The following is a 16,910-nucleotide window of genomic DNA, read 5'->3' as shown; positions in this document are numbered from 1 at the left end:
AGAATTTTCGAAACTGTAATTACTATCGCTATAGTGAACTTCTTCGCGATGGTGCTGCCATCGCACAATATTTGCACAATAAAATGTTTTTTACAAAGATTTGGCAATTTGTACGCACAAAATCGCCGTTGAACGGTGTTTGGACACAATTAAGGAATATGAGGATGCTTTTCGAAGTGACTTTCGAAGCGTCATAAAAGAGAATTCTGTGTTTTCCTTTAGGATTAGAGGTTAGAATACAGGAGAACACAGAATTCTGACTTTATATTCAAAATGGAAAAAGTTAGAAAAGTCAAATGCAAGTTTTTCACTTTTTTCCATTTTGAGTATAAAGTCCCGTAGAGCGGACTTTCTTTCTATCTATACTTCATTTGTGGAAAAGGATTTTTTATTCTGCACAAGCAATAAAGAGAATTTTCGAAACTGTAATTACTATCGCTATAGTGAACTTCTTCGCGATGGTGCTGCCATCGCACAATATTTGCACAATAAAATGCTTTTTACAAAAATTTGGCAATTTGTACGCACAAAATCGCCGTTGAACGGTGTTTGGACACAATTAAGGAATATGAGGATGCTTTTCGAAGTGACTTTAGAAGCGTCATAAAAGAGAATTCTGTGTTTTCCTTTAGGATTAGAGGTTAGGATACAGGAGAACACAGAATTCTGACTTTATATTCAAAATGGAAAAAGTTAGAAAAGACAAATGCAAGTTTTTCACTTTTTTCCATTTTGAGTATAAAGTCCCGTAGAGCGGACTTTCTTTCTATCTATACTTCATTTGTGGAAAAGGATTTTTTATTCTGCACAAGCAATAAAGAGAATTTTCGAAACTGTAATTACTATCGCTATAGTGAACTTCTTCGCGATGGTGCTGCCATCGCACAATATTTGCACAATAAAATGTTTTTTACAAAGATTTGGCAATTTGTACGCACAAAATCGCCGTTGAACGGTGTTTGGACACAATTAAGGAATATGAGGATGCTTTTCGAAGTGACTTTAGAAGCGTCATAAAAGAGAATTCTGTGTTTTCCTTTAGGATTAGAGGTTAGAATACAGGAGAACACAGAATTCTGACTTTATATTCAAAATGGAAAAAGTTAGAAAAGACAAATGCAAGTTTTTCACTTTTTTCCATTTTGAGTATAAAGTCCCGTAGAGCGGACTTTCTTTCTATCTATACTTCATTTGTGGAAAAGGATTTTTTATTCTGCACAAGCAATAAAGAGAATTTTCGAAACTGTAATTACTATCGCTATAGTGAACTTCTTCGCGATGGTGCTGCCATCGCACAATATTTGCACAATAAAATGCTTTTTACAAAGATTTGGCAATTTGTACGCACAAAATCGCCGTTGAACGGTGTTTGGACACAATTAAGGAATATGAGGATGCTTTTCGAAGTGACTTTAGAAGCGTCATAAAAGAGAATTCTGTGTTTTCCTTTAGGATTAGAGGTTAGGATACAGGAGAACACAGAATTCTGACTTTATATTCAAAATGGAAAAAGTTAGAAAAGACAAATGCAAGTTTTTCACTTTTTTCCATTTTGAGTATAAAGTCCCGTAGAGCGGACTTTCTTTCTATCTATACTTCATTTGTGGAAAAGGATTTTTTATTCTGCACAAGCAATAAAGAGAATTTTCGAAACTGCAATTACCATCGCTATAGTGAAAAAATAGTTCACTAGCAGCTCCAGCTTCCCCTTAAGGTCACCAGAGTTGGGGTTATCACGTGACCCCATGTGCAAATTTGAATGCACGAAAGAGTCTGCTCCTTTAATTTGGCAGAACTGAGTTCAATTGTTACTATCCATTATCACTGATCACTCGCCGACCGAGGTTTTTGCACGTATTTCTTTACTGTAAATACACACATTCGACGATTTTATCGCCGTGTAGGCAATAGAATCGTAGTCATGACGGAAGAATGGAAACTAGATCATCGTGCGAGAAAGAGGATCAAGGAAGTGAAAAAGAAGGCCCGCCCAGGTAAAGAAAATGAGACTCGTATGACCAATCTTGCGCACGGCAGCAAGGTTGCGCAGATACGAGATATCGCTTTCTTCGGCTGCCGCTATCACTTTTCCGATACATAGTAAAAATGTCCAAGCAATAAGCGTCCAACATTGGCGAATAATAGAAATAATAAGAATCGCTTGCCAACTCCATAAGTCATTTCGAGAGAGAAGGACAGGAAGAAGATGTCAAGTGTCATTCTTCAAAGACCTTGAATGACGGTGATAAGATTCGATATCTTTAATATGATTCTATAGTTCAAATCGGAGCAGCTAGTGATGAATTAGAGGCAGATAGGAAGAAGTAGAATTGACCATTGATTTGTAGCGTGTTACACGTTTGTAGAGCTCGCGGATAAAGCAGCATGGAGCCAGCATGGCTACAGCAAGAACTTCAAAACGTTCTGGGAGTTCCAAGATAACGCCGAGCGTATCGATGAATCCAACGTGGCTACGGAACTGTTTGTTGAGAGATATGAGAAACCCTACAAACCTGTGATAATACGAGGTGTTCAAAACGGCTGGAGAGCTCAGCACAAATGGACTATAGAGGTTGCCCTTTAAATCATGATCTCGAAATAGGTTTTCTCTTATGATCTTTTGCTAACGGTTGTCGCATTCAATTTCAGAGATTAGCGAAGAAATACCGGAATCAAAAGTTTAAGTGCGGCGAGGACAATGAGGGATACAGTGTAAAGATGAAGATGAAATACTATGTTCGTTACATGTATCATAACGAGGACGATTCTCCCCTGTACATTTTCGATAGCTCGTTTGGCGAGCATCCAAGGCGAAAGAAGCTGTTAGAAGATTATATAATTCCTAAGTACTTCCGGGACGACCTTTTCCATCATGCTGGAGAACATCGAAGACCTCCATATCGCTGGTTTGTTATGGGACCTGCCAGATCCGGTACAGTTTACGTTACACATTGGACTAATATTTGCACAGGATGTTCTTAATATTCATGCATCGCATTTACTTGTGAAATCTGCTGTACAGGTACAGGGATACATATAGACCCGTTAGGAACCAGTGCATGGAACGCTTTAATTTCCGGTCATAAACGTTGGTGCCTGTTTCCCACGCATACTCCTCGCGAATTGTTAAAAGTATCCGCGTCCGAAGGTGGTAAGCAGAGGGACGAAGCTATCACGTGGTTTTCCATTGTTTATCCTCGTACAAAGCTACCTACATGGCCAAAAGATTGTAGTCCGATAGAGATTTTACAGACTCCTGGTGAAACTGTCTTTATTCCCGGCGGTTGGTGGCACATCGTTCTAAATCTTGACGAGACTATCGCAGTAACACAAAATTTCTGCTCGCGTACCAATTTTCCGGTAGTTTGGCACAAAACGGTAAGAATCCGATGGGAAATGTAACATTTTCTAATTTTAAAATAAGCATTTTAAAAAATGTAAAAATTATACGCAGGGATATTTAAGTGTGACGAGCGTACGATAAAATAATGTTCGAGCTGTGACATGAAATTTTTCGCCAACAGGTCCGAGGACGGCCAAAGCTGTCACGGAAATGGTTAAAAGTACTCAGCGATAAAGAGCCGGAACTAGCAAAGTTAGCAAAAACCATAGATGTAAAAGAGGATACTGGCGTTGCTAGTGACTCTTCGAGCGGATCATCGAGCAGCTCGTCAAGTAGCACCAGTAGTAGTCAATCCGAGGATAGTGAGGACGATAGCGGTCAAGAATCGCTTACCGCACACAAAAAGAGAAAGAGGTACGCATACAAAGGTTTATACTGAAAGCCTTTCGCAATTACGATGTACTTTCTTTTCCCTTCTCATTTTTTTTGTACAATTGTTTCAATTGCTCGTGGCATTGCGAACATAGATAAAGCATAAATACTGTTTTAAAAATTTTCAGAAGAAAACTGAATAACAGCCAACCCTGACAATACCCAGTATTTAAAACCTACAGAGACCTCAGACTGTACAGTATTAATCAACAATTATTGTTTATACTAAGAATAAATATTATAATTATTACTATAATTATGACTATATCTTTACGTTCATGATAAAATAAATATTAGATAACATATAGTTTTTTTTTCTTTCTTTCGAATATAACGTTTTATCCAACTCCTAAGTTTGAAACGTCTTATGTGATAATGCACGTAATACCTATACGCGATCAGGCTTTCGTAATTCAATTTAGTTTGTTGTTACAACAAACGCGTTATTCTCTATACGCTTCACTGTTATCAAAATTCCCTAGTAATCTACTAAAATTAGAGTCAAGAAATATAAAAACGCATTTGGAAAGTATATATAATACCCTCAATTTAAAAAAACCTTAACAATAGCAATATAAAAAACCAACAACGGATGGATCAGGTGCATTATCACCTAAATTGAACGATCTAAGTGAATTAAATATAATATATAATACACACACGATGCGCAATGCGCGTTAACTTTTCAACGAGTTGCTCCTCTGGAAGGTTCTTGTATCTCGTTTATAGTAGTTCCACAATTTCACAGTTCCATCGCTTCGTGTCGGCACGATGACCATGCAAAGCACCAAAGTGGAGTAAACAACATAGAAGCAAATAATAACATATAAATTAAACATTCATATACATTATGTGGACCAATAGACTTACAATCATCACAAAACTTATTGATTTTTTATCATTTCAAAGTTGGCAAAGATTGTTTGCTTTATTAAAAAACTAAAGAGAAATTAAAAAATAAGAGAAGAGAATACATCTACATCTAAAGGTTGAGCAAGCAGTTCCGTGTATCTACGATTTATTTTTTTCAAAGACAGTGCTGAATTTGTAAAACTGCTCGGTGATGGCAGTCGATTTACGTGATTCACAGATACGATGCAAACATGATGGATGCAGATATGAAAAAATTCATCTCTCGCGAGAAATGTATTCGCGCATCTTTATCGAAGCGCTCGAAAGTATGATGCTGCAGAAAAAACAACGGACAGATGTACGGCAACACCTCGGCAAGTGTCGCAGGTATCACGAACAACGCGGCTCTACCGCCGCGCTGTACGTAAAAAAGACGTTAGGCGTTAAACCGTTAGGTAAGCATGCGGCATTGCCACAAAAAATACAAGATAAACGCATAGCAGTGACGCACAAGCGAAAACCAAATAAAGTTAAAGGGAAACTGTGGAAATAGACATTGACAATGAGGAATCGGGTATACGCCACAGCTTCACCTCTCCAGAGCTGAAATCAATATCCGAGATGTTATTTCGCTCGGAGCGTCGCAGCGTGGCCTGCTGAACCCAAGTATGCATTCTGGTATAATACGCTCTAATCTAATAACTCGTCTGATGAACGAAAGTAGCCATTGCAGCGTACTGCTGAACGCTATTTTGGGCACAGCCGAGTATCTGTGTAAGAACTTCTTCCATTTTGACTTACTTGCTCGCTGTAAATATGTGCTGCTGATTGGTCGCGATAGCATTGATGGCAGAAGCGTGCGCCCGTACTTCGCCGATGGGCGTGCATTCGCCCGACTGATCCCTGGGAACGGACCATGCCTTCAGCACGCCACCGCGGCATCCAGAGATCATGATGGAACCATTGTTTATCGTGCACAATCCTAAAATCCAATCTTTATGGGCGTTATTTAGGGACTGCACCAGCTCCATCCTGCTTAGGTCCCACCGTTTAATGCACATATCTCTGGAGCCTGTGTAATTAATATAACGGTGAAATAATTAATAAAAGATTTGTGAGCGTGCGGTATCGCGATAACGTACGCGTGACTCACCGGAAAATAGCGTAGACCCGACCGTGGCTAAACACTGAACTCCGTCATAATGCGGCGGCGCTAGATTGACAGACGGTCCGGATATGTTCGGCTCGGCGAGAGATATCAGGTGGTCCTTGCTACCCGCTATCACTCTACCGTCCTCGGCAACAGCCAGGCACATGACCGCCGCTGCGTGCGGCGTGCTTAATCTGCCGGTGCACGACAACTTGCGCAGATCCCAGATTCTAACTTTGTCGCTGGACGCTGTGTACAGCTCTTGCTCGTCTAAACTGAGGGCCAGGTCGTTGATCGTCGTCTCCCCCACAGGAACTTGGAGTATTCTAGACGGGGTCGACAGTGCGATAGGGCCGGTCTGAGTCTGACCGGAGGAGAACAGTGTCTTTATGCAGGCGTTGCTGGCTCTCAAGTCCCAGACTTTAACGTACGCCGCGGACACGCTGAACAGTAGCCGATGAACAGCGGAATATTTCACGGCGACGACGTTGTTGGGATGTCCGCCTAGAGTCAAACTTTCGATTCCCGTTTCCAGATCCCATATTTTTACGGTGCGGTCTGAAAAATTCGCAAGGTATTAGTCACCCGCACGAAAGCCACTTCTTCGTTCGAGAATTCAAGGAAAAAGAAATACCTTTCGAGCCGCTGAAGAGTAAATCCGGCGTCACGCATATAGTAAGAACTGCCTTGCTGTGTCCTTCCGCGACGTGAGAACATTGCAAGATGGCTCGTGGTTGCGCCTGGAATTTACACGTTAGCTTTAGAAGAGATCCGGCGAGCTCGTCGCACGTTTGCGTTTGCTTACCTTGCCCTGATACTGCGAGATAATTCCCTTCATTGGCTGTGGTTCGGACGCGACAGGCTGTCTACTCGCAGTCAGCCTCGAAAACACGTTTTCTTCGCGACTATTGAATCGCCTGTACGTGGTCGGGGATCCGGGAGGTGAAGATATATCCGTGTGCGATACTTGCTCCCTAATGGGTGTGTTTGTTATGTTAGCGTGTTAGTCAGCCGGCATTTAATGGCGTTAATTCAGGCTAATAGTCATGCCGACATTGAAATTATACTAAACATGCACGCGCAGAAAAGGTAGCGAGACATTACGTTAATCGAAATTTCTTCAAGAAAAGATTACGAGAGGATAGAGTGAACAATCCAGCACAGTTAATTTCAGCCATTATCAAATGCAAATATCGCACTTAGAGCTCTGTGCGTGAGAAACAGTCGCGTCAAGGAAATCTTTCGACAGCTGTACTTGCGCCTCTTACATCAAATTTTGTTTATTCTTTTCTCCTATATTACAGAAAATAGTTCTTACATATACATGTTAAAAAGATTTCATATAAATTAATTTTCCTTTCTTATTGCAACTGTTAGTAAGACGTTTTTCCATACAAATTAAAAAATTAAATAGATAAAGCGATATATTTTATATTGATTGATTCTTCGCTTCGTATATGTATGTATAATTGAATAAAAAAAAGAGAAAGAAAGTATATAACTTACTTATAAAAATTTGTAAATCTATAATATTAAAGTTTGAAAGCAAGAAATATTGCGCGAAAGCGAAATGCGTTTGAATGTAGAATACGCTGTACATATTCACATATAAGAGTCATTATTCTACAATATGTAACGCTTAAAAAGACTTTATTGAGAGTATCTTATCTGTTATATAAACATAGAAAATTCAGCGAAACATTTTGTACATATAATGTAACAGGTATTCTGTGTAACGTAGCGCATTCTATTTGCATAACATAATGATAAAATATCGAATTTTCGTTTGTATCTCTCACGAAACCTGCGGCATTTAAATTTCGTGCTTACACTCGTTTTAACGCACTACGCTAATTATTGGATATCATACTGATAAGCACGAAATACTTGCACTTGATTCCTATTTTAAAAGACGAAACCAACAGAACAAGGTTCATTTGAAAAAAATAAAGATATTCAATAGTGCATGGAGAACATCGAGACAAATATATGCAAGGAATACAAGAACAAGAAAGTGCTGCAGGATAGTCACTCACATGGAGCCTCCACCAGGATGAATCGGCCGTCGCAGAGCCCTGGGGGACGTACTGTCACGACGGCTCAAAGTTGGCGATCCGCCAGTTGCATTAGTGCCATATTGATTTCTCGTCAACACCAATCCCCTGAAATACACAAAAATAATGTATAAATATATAAAGATAGTTTTGATCTTGATGCATCATGTAATTTTTCGTAAATTACAATAATATTAAAATTGAGTCCAAGTACTATATGCTTACTTTAGGCTACCTGGTGCACTAGGAACCCTCGTGAGGGGATGGTTATAATTTTGATTCTGATCATCCGCTTTCGCACTTTCGGGATTAGCACCATAGAGGAGCTCCTGTGGCTGCGTTGTTCTTCTCCTGACTTTACTGTTTCGTTGCTTCTCTTCGCCAAGTATAATCTGGCTGTAACTTTCGCTGTTGCAGACAAAGAATTTATAAAGAAATTGAACGGAAAATCGAGAATGAATAAAATTTAACGGTAAAAAGAATCGTCTTCGAAAAGAATCGTTTCGGAAATGCCGCTCAACTTACTTGTCGGGAGACGAACTTCTCGAACTGGCCGGACTGTAAGCTAGCGCATTATTTTGATTGTTCGTGAGCGACAGAAGGTCCCTATCGCGTAACACGTGTTCCAGCAACTGATGCTGTACGTCGCTTTCCTGGGCAACTTGAGTGAGACGCGATTCCATGTCTCGCACCTCGAGTTGCTTTTGTGCGGTTATGCAGCTTTGCTCTACGGTGAATGCGAGCATTCGTTGGAGCAGATATTGTGCCTCGTCCACTGTGCGAATCGTAGAGATGAGCGCTTCGACGCCAGGCTCGCCCTCCGCTTCACCGTCACCCATTTCAACCATGTCTCGTTGACACTCCGCGATACTGTCCTGCAACATTTCGCACGCTACGGTAGTAAAAATAAACCTAAAAATAGGCAGCCATTAAATCGTTATCAATTGCCATTACCTGTAAATAGCTAATTTTACTTTTCACGTTGTCGATTTCCTCGTCGACGTCGGTAGTATCGCCTCTCGTGTTTGTAATCTGACTTCTGTGCTTTTGAAGTTTCTCCAGGTCTCGTCCTAGCTCCTCCCTTTCTTGAAGCAGTCTTTCCATTTCTCTCTCCGTTTCTGCAGCTGCCTGTTTCGCTAGCGCTTGCTTAGCGATCGTTCTCTCGAAGGTTTGCCACCTTTGCTTCAATGCCTTGGGATTAAGCGGTTTCACTGGCGTGCGACCGGCTGCCTTCTGACTCAGTCCTCGGTCCCGCTTTCGTAACGCTGTCACCTCCTCTTGCTTACGTTTGAGCACGACTTCCTTCATTCTCTTGTCCGCTTCCAACGTTCTGATGACGTTTGCATGCCTGCGGCTCTCTTTACGTAGCTGTGCTATCTCCCTGTTGCGTCTCAGCTCGTTTTCCTTGTGCCGTTGAGCCTCCTCGCGCATCTTGTTCAAGAGCTTCACTTTCGCCCTTTTCATTTCCGAGAGCTCGTTTCTCAGACCTCTCAGCCTGCTCTCATTCTGCGACTGATTCTTCAGTAATCTCGCGTGCTCCTTCTTGGCAGACTGAAGAAGTCGCATTTCTTTTTGCATGTTCGACAGCTTCCTCTCGTATTCGTCGCGCAACTTTTTCACTTTCTCCGTAGGCGGTGCTGGTTGCTGCTGCAAGGACAGCAACACTTTGTCTCTCTCTTCCTGCGTGTTTCTAATGCGAGCTTGCAGCTGAGTCAGTTTGTCCTCGTAATGCTGCTTCATCGTTTGCAAACGTCTCTGGGAAAGCTCGAGCTCCTGTATCAAGCGCTGCTTAACGTCGATGTCGGACGTTAACGCCTCCAACTCACGACCCATCGCTGCTTCTTCCTCATCTTCTTCTGTAAAGTGATGTACGTTGTAATAAAACTTAGTCCGTAACATTTTACTTTAAACTTGCCTTTGCGATCGGAATCATCGTCGGAATCATCCTCGCTCACGGAGTCCTGCGCATTCTCCGCGTCCTCGATTTCCCCCTCGTCCATTGGTTTGACGGCGTTGCTAGCGTTGTAACTGTGTTGTTCCTTCAGAGCTTTCAATGCTTCTATTTCTTTCTCGACATCCCTTTTAGCGTCGAGTAACACGGATGCCGAATCGGAATGGAACGAGCTGTCCCCGTATGGATTTGCAGCATTCACCTAATTAATTTATCGTCAGTTTTATTGTTGGCCGGAGAATTTCTTAGGTTTCTCAACGTTTCAATACGTTACCTGCATCTGTCTCTTCTTCAGCTGCTGGTACATAGCCTCCGCCTCCAACAGACGAGCTCTCAACTCTTCTATTTCTTGAAGATAGCCTTGTACTAAGCTGGTCACTTGCTCATCGCCTCCGCTCGCTGCAGCCATCCACTGACCCGCTACCTTTTCTGCCAGTAAAAGAGCATTTTTGGCAGTCAATGCTTCGACCGTTTCCGAGAGTGCTTTCACTCTGGTCCGAAGGCTTTGCAACTCGCTGCTCAACATTTGATTTTCGTGCCAGGCGTCGTTAACTCCATCCTCGCCGACGACTCTCTTGCCTGAAGGAAGAGAATGACGCATTAATTTGTAATTTCTAGTACAAGGATTAGCACACTTGAACAGATTCCTATCGAACGCACCCTGCTTGTACTCCATCAATTCCAATTGCAGCTGCTGTATTTCTCGTCGTAACGACGCGATGGTCCTCGAACTCTTATCCTGGTTAATGGTAACTTTGTTCTTGATGTTTCGTGCTCGGTTCGCGTATTTGAGTGTGCTCAGAGTTTCCATGAAGTCTCTGTCGCTCGGTGACACGCACGCTATCATAACAGTTTGACTATTTCCTGCAATATTCAAAATTACGTTATAAAACGTTCCATCTGTATCGTATCATATATTTTGCATCGCATATCAAGCATTACCTCCGAGGGAGTCTTGAAGTAACCTGGTCAACTTTGAATCTCTGTACGGTACGTGCAAAGCCTTTTTCGTTTTATCACCGAGAGCCGAAATAACGTTGCCCAGGGCTAACTATAAATATAAAAAGAATGCAACAACGTCAAGTCGATCAAGTCGATACTTTCTCTTTTTGTTCCTCTCAAAATCTCTCTTCTCTTACCAATCCACAGTTTATAGAAATGCCTTCCTTCGCTCTATCACCAGTAGCACCCGTCCTCTTTAATCTCTCCGAGCCTGCTAAGTCAACGAAATGAAACTTCGCGGTTAACGTCTCGAATTCGTTTGCCAGCTCGGCGCCGCTCGTGTCGACGTCCGCGTCCGGATCCTCGATTTTGATGCATCTCTGCTGCTTGATGTACAGAGTAAAAATCGCGTGCGACCTGGAGGACTGCGTATTCATCTGCGTGGATCCCGTCGTGCGGGATAGTGCGCCCAGTCGAAGATACTCCAACGCTTGCTCGGGGCTAGTTACGACTCGCGGCTCCACCCCGGCTAGGTGTATGTTGCCCGTGGTGTCTTCGTGAATGCGCGCACCACCTCTTGGTCCCCCTGGCTCCAGCAGATCTTTCAAGTCTTCGTTGTACAATTCCAAAAACTGCGCTGTGACCTGGAGACGCAAGAGATACGTTGTTATCAAAGTAATCTCTTTTTCGTTCAACGCTACATGCAACGACTGAGGTGCAGACCTTGAACTCCGGAGGCATCTGTGCGCGCTCCCTCGCGCGTTCTTGCTTGTCCGCTATTCCGTCGAACAGATGCCTGATAGCTCTGGGTATGATTCCGACTATGTACTCATCCACCTCCACGTCAAAGCCGGTGCCCATGGTGTAAGTCTTGCCTGAGCCGGTCTGCCCGTAGGCAAGAACCGTCGCGTTGTAACCGTCCAGCGCACCTTCCACGAGACGGTTCACGCACGTCTCATAGATTGTGCTCTGGTCTACCTGAGTATCGAAAACGTAATCATACGTAAAGGCCTTGTCGGGGCCGAGGAAAACCTGCGGTTCCCCTTGAGGTACTTGGGTACAAATCCTACACATATCGATCACTTCGCGGGCTATTTGAGGCCTTATTCTGCAACAGACAAGCACAATAAATTCAGATTTCGTGAAATTTATATCATTCGATAAACAACATAATGGAATAAAAATAAAATTAAATAATAAAAACGCTAAAGCAGAGTGACTGAAAATGAATGTTTAATTTTAATGATATATCGCGAATTTAATAACATGTCGCGACGTCGATGATGTCAATGAGGACGATGACGAAACGAGAGATCGGTCGCGCATTCTCGTACTCGGAAGTCGACGCCGCGCATTTCTCAAGCGAGCGGTAATTAATGCCTACGCGTGTGCACGCCGTAAAAGGAGACACTCAAGGATCCGGGTGTTTGCGATCGGCCGGGCGCTGCACAAAGAATCGTCCCAATGACAATTCTTTGCCTCTCCTCGTGATGCGATTCACGAGAGAAACCTATTTCGGGGTCCCGTCATACCCCGACCGGCTGCATTCTCGTAATCGACGCTGGCATGCAATAGAAAGCTCAAATTCTATACTCGAGATAATCGCAATTATCGTACGCCAGCGCCAAAGAGAGAGCAAACAAACAATTTTATCGTCTGGGTGACATTTCTGTCGTTAAGGGGGGAGCCTGCTTTAGAACGCTGAAAATAAGGTATATTTTACGAATTGTTTTTGGAGAAACTATACAGCGGATCATTATAAAACTTTGATGCATTTATTAGTACATGTTTGAAGATAAAAAAAATTATTTTTTTATTTGAATATATCGCTCGTAGAGGTCGTCCTGGAGAAATCTTAGTGCAGCCGCGTCGCCGGCATTGCAAATTGGTGAGCGTTCTCCTGCCTCCAAATTTCGTCTAAACTGAAAAATTGAAATATCTTCTCGTTATTTATGAATTCCCATCGTCGATGAACCAAAGAGAGAAGAAAAAAGTTGAAAAGTGCCAAAATGGTGGAGCTTGGAACACAAAAGTACGATTTTTAGGCAAAGTTTTTGAACTTTTTCATGCAAAAATAATTGTTCAACTTAATGTTTTTATGAATATTAAAGGTTCATCGACGATGGGAATTCATAAATAACGAGAAAATATTTCAATTTTTCAGTTTGGATGAAATTTGGAGGCAGGAGAATGCTCACCAATTTACAATGCCTCCAGGACGACCTCTACATGCGATATATTCAAATCAAAAAATAATTTTTGTTATCCTTAAACATGTACTAATAAATGCATCAAAGTTTTATAATGATCCGCTGTATAGTTTCTCCAAAAAAGTTCGTAAAATTATACCTTATTTTCAACGTTCTAAAGCAGGCTCCCCCCTTAACGCGTTTCGAGCGGTGGCATTAAAGGGGGGACCCTGCTTTAGAACGCTGAAAATAAGGTATATTTTACGAATTGTTTTTGGAGAAACTATACAGCGGATCATTATAAAACTTTGATGCATTTATTAGTACATGTTTGAAGATAACAAAAATTATTTTTTGATTTGAATATATCGCTCGTAGAGGTCGTCTTGGAGAAATCTTAGTGCAGCCGCGTCGCCGGCATTGCAAATTGGTGAGCATTCTCCTGACTCCAAATTTCGTCTAAACTGAAAAATTGAAATATCTTCTCGTTATTTATGAATTCCCATCGTCGATGAACCAAAGAGAGAAGAAAAAAGTTGAAAAGTGCCAAAATGGTGGAGCTTGGAACACAAAAGTACGATTTTTAGGCAAAGTTTTTGAACTTTTTCATGCAAAAATAATTGTTCAACTTAATGTTTTTATGAATATTAAAGGTTCATCGACGATGGGAATTCATAAATAACGAGAAAATATTTCAATTTTTCAGTTTGGATGAAATTTGGAGGCAGGAGAATGCTCACCAATTTACAATGCCTCCAGGACGACCTCTACAGGCGATATATTCAAATAAAAAAATAATTTTTTTATCTTTAAACATGTACTAATAAATGCATCAAAGTTTTATAATGATCCGCTGTATAGTTTCTCCAAAAAAATTCGTAAAATTATACCTTATTTTCAACGTTCTAAAGCAGGCTCCCCCCTTAACGCGTTTCGAGCGATGGCATTAAGGGGGGAGCCTGCTTCAGAACGCTGAAAATAAGGTATATTTTACGAATTGTTTTTGGAGAAACTATACAGCGGATCATTATAAAACTTTGATGCATTTATTAGTACATGTTTGAAGATAAAAAAAATTATTTTTTGATTTGAATATATCGCTCGTAGAGGTCGTCCTGGAGAAATCTCAGTGCAGCCGCGTCGCCGGCATTGCAAATTGGTGAGCATTCTCCTGCCTCCAAATTTCGTCTAAACTGAAAAATTGAAATATGCTCTCGTTATTTATAAATTCCCATCGTCGATGAACCAAAGAGAGAAGAAAAAAGTTGAAAAGTGCCAAAATGGTGGAGCTTGGAACACAAAAGTACGATTTTTAGGCAAAGTTTTTGAACTTTTTCATGCAAAAATAATTGTTCAACTTAATGTTTTTATGAATATTAAAGGTTCATCGACGATGGGAATTCATAAATAACGAGAAAATATTTAAATTTTTCAGTTTGGATGAAATTTGGAGGCAGGAGAATGCCCACCAATTTACAATGCCTCCAGGACGACCTCTACAGGCGATATATTCAAATAAAAAAATGATTTTTTTATCTTTAAACATGTACTAATAAATGCATAAAAGTTTTATAATGATCCGCTGTATAGTTTCTCCAAAAAAATTCGTAAAATTATACCTTATTTTCAACGTTCTAAAGCAGGCTCCCCCCTTAACGCGTTTCGAGCGATGGCATTAAGGGGGGAGCCTGCTTCAGAACGCTGAAAATAAGGTATATTTTACGAATTGTTTTTAGAGAAACTATACAGCGGATCATTATAAAACTTTGATGCATTTATTAGTACATGTTTGAAGATAAAAAAAATTATTTTTTGATTTGAATATATCGCTCGTAGAGGTCGTCCTGGAGAAATCTCAGTGCAGCCGCGTCGCCGGCATTGCAAATTGGTGAGCATTCTCCTGCCTCCAAATTTCGTCTAAACTGAAAAATTGAAATATGCTCTCGTTATTTATAAATTCCCATCGTCGATGAACCAAAGAGAGAAGAAAAAAGTTGAAAAGTGCCAAAATGGTGGAGCTTGGAACACAAAAGTACGATTTTTAGGCAAAGTTTTTGAACTTTTTCATGCAAAAATAATTGTTCAACTTAATGTTTTTATGAATATTAAAGGTTCATCGACGATGGGAATTCATAAATAACGAGAAAATATTTCAATTTTTCAGTTTGGATGAAATTTGGAGGCAGGAGAATGCTCACCAATTTACAATGCCTCCAGGACGACCTCTACAGGCGATATATTCAAATCAAAAAATAATTTTTTTATCTTTAAACATGTACTAATAAATGCATCAAAGTTTTATAATGATCCGCTGTATAGTTTCTCCAAAAAAGTTCGTAAAATTATACCTTATTTTCAACGTTCTAAAGCAGGCTCCCCCCTTAACGCGTTTCGAGCGGTGGCATTAAGGGGGGAGCCTGCTTTAGAACGCTGAAAATAAGGTATATTTTACGAATTGTTTTTGGAGAAACTATACAGCGGATCATTATAAAACTTTGATGCATTTATTAGTACATGTTTGAAGATAAAAAAAATTATTTTTTGATTTGAATATATCGCTCGTAGAGGTCGTCTTGGAGAAATCTTAGTGCAGCCGCGTCGCCGGCATTGCAAATTGGTGAGCATTCTCCTGCCTCCAAATTTCGTCCAAACTGAAAAATTGAAATATCTTCTCGTTATTTATGAATTCCCATCGTCGATGAACCAAAGAGAGAAGAAAAAAGTTGAAAAGTGCCAAAATGGTGGAGCTTGGAACACAAAAGTACGATTTTTAGGCAAAGTTTTTGAACTTTTTCATGCAAAAATAATTGTTCAACTTAATGTTTTTATGAATATTAAAGGTTCATCGACGATGGGAATTCATAAATAACGAGAAAATATTTCAATTTTTCAGTTTGGATGAAATTTGGAGGCAGGAGAATGCTCACCAATTTACAATGCCTCCAGGACGACCTCTACAGGCGATATATTCAAATCAAAAAATAATTTTTTTATCTTTAAACATGTACTAATAAATGCATCAAAGTTTTATAATGATCCGCTGTATAGTTTCTCCAAAAAAATTCGTAAAATTATACCTTATTTTCAACGTTCTAAAGCAGGCTCCCCCCTTAACGCGTTTCGAGCGGTGGCATTAAAGGGAATGTTACACGACGGGAACATTACGTGGACAGGGACGGCATGCCGCAATGAAAACGAACGGTATCTCCCGAGCATACTCTTAAACGATCTCAACTCGCGTTTTCGCGATTTTAAACACGCGTGTATACAAAGATCGACGCGGTCTGCCTGAAAGTCGGCTGCGGATCTCCCGTGAGCCGCGCGCCCGCATTGCGGACGCGAGCGAGGAGTTCGCGGCGGTGAAAGAAGCTCGGCTGTCAAATGCAATTTACTTACCGTACGGCGACGCGTACGCTCGAGTCGTCTGCCATCTCGTTGCGTTTAATTATCAGTCGGCAGCGGGAGGAACGAAGGCTAGGGGAGCCTGCGGCCGTGCCAGCCGAAAACTAGGCGGAAATTAGGCCGGAGTGAAACCGCACCGACGACGAACGCTTGCGGTGCGAAACGGGCCTTCGCTACGAGCGTTCGCACGACGCCGTGTCTGCGCACACGTTACCAGCGGACTGAGCGGCCGTGAAAACCTGACGTTCGTCGGAGGCGATGCCTCGCGGCAGGCCGCGCATTTTTCATAATAATGTAAACGACGATGTAATCGATGGCGACTCACTGACGGCGGCCGTCCGCACCAGCCGCGGCACAATTGTGAAACAGCGTGGGAGCTCAATCGCAACGCGCTTTCCTGTTATCTGTCAGTACCATCGTTGCTCGTTGCTCCTGTGAAATCGAATCTGTGCATGTGTGTGTACGTGTGACATTAGCGGACAAAAACATTACGGTAGCAGAGAGAAACCTGAGAGCGGCCACCAGCCTCCTGACGTTTGGCGCCGCCTGACAAAGTGGACGTGAACTAGTTCGTTACGCTCGGTAATGATACGTG

The 16,910-nt window shown here is 41.5% G+C and overlaps 2 protein-coding genes across 3 annotated transcripts; one reads left to right on the top strand and one right to left on the bottom strand.

Annotated features, from left to right (window-relative positions):
• Window positions 1-1,791: 1,791 nt before the first annotated feature.
• LOC105280497 (bifunctional arginine demethylase and lysyl-hydroxylase PSR) lies at window positions 1,792-4,028 on the top strand. Its single transcript, XM_011341090.3, has 6 exons — window positions 1,792-1,994; window positions 2,367-2,572; window positions 2,650-2,932; window positions 3,023-3,378; window positions 3,525-3,757; window positions 3,904-4,028. The coding sequence occupies exons 1-6, from the start codon at window positions 1,922-1,924 to the stop codon at window positions 3,929-3,931; spliced, it is 1,179 nt and encodes a 392-aa protein (XP_011339392.1). The 5' UTR covers window positions 1,792-1,921; the 3' UTR covers window positions 3,932-4,028.
• On the bottom strand, window positions 3,779-16,893 carry LOC105280496 (kinesin-like protein KIF21A). 2 transcript variants are annotated; one of them, XM_011341089.3, is made up of 16 exons: window positions 16,310-16,893; window positions 11,448-11,832; window positions 10,922-11,368; window positions 10,725-10,833; window positions 10,443-10,646; window positions 10,057-10,361; window positions 9,747-9,984; window positions 8,786-9,687; window positions 8,357-8,706; window positions 8,057-8,239; window positions 7,814-7,939; window positions 6,583-6,751; window positions 6,412-6,517; window positions 5,781-6,335; window positions 5,429-5,699; window positions 3,779-5,230 (listed from the first exon to the last, which is right to left on the bottom strand). In XM_011341089.3, the coding sequence occupies exons 1-16, from the start codon at window positions 16,342-16,344 to the stop codon at window positions 5,158-5,160; spliced, it is 4,458 nt and encodes a 1,485-aa protein (XP_011339391.1). In that variant the 5' UTR covers window positions 16,345-16,893; the 3' UTR covers window positions 3,779-5,157. The 2 variants fall into 2 exon arrangements, with proteins under 2 accessions (XP_011339391.1, XP_011339390.1); XM_011341088.3 differs by having other exon boundaries at window positions 3,779-4,531.
• Window positions 16,894-16,910: the final 17 nt, after the last annotated feature.

Source organism: Ooceraea biroi, chromosome 12 (assembly GCF_003672135.1).
Source record: "Ooceraea biroi isolate clonal line C1 chromosome 12, Obir_v5.4, whole genome shotgun sequence".
Taxonomy (NCBI): Eukaryota; Metazoa; Arthropoda; class Insecta; order Hymenoptera; family Formicidae; genus Ooceraea; species Ooceraea biroi.
The sequence above is the reverse complement of the archived record's forward strand: the minus strand, read 5'-3'. Positions and strand labels throughout refer to the sequence as shown.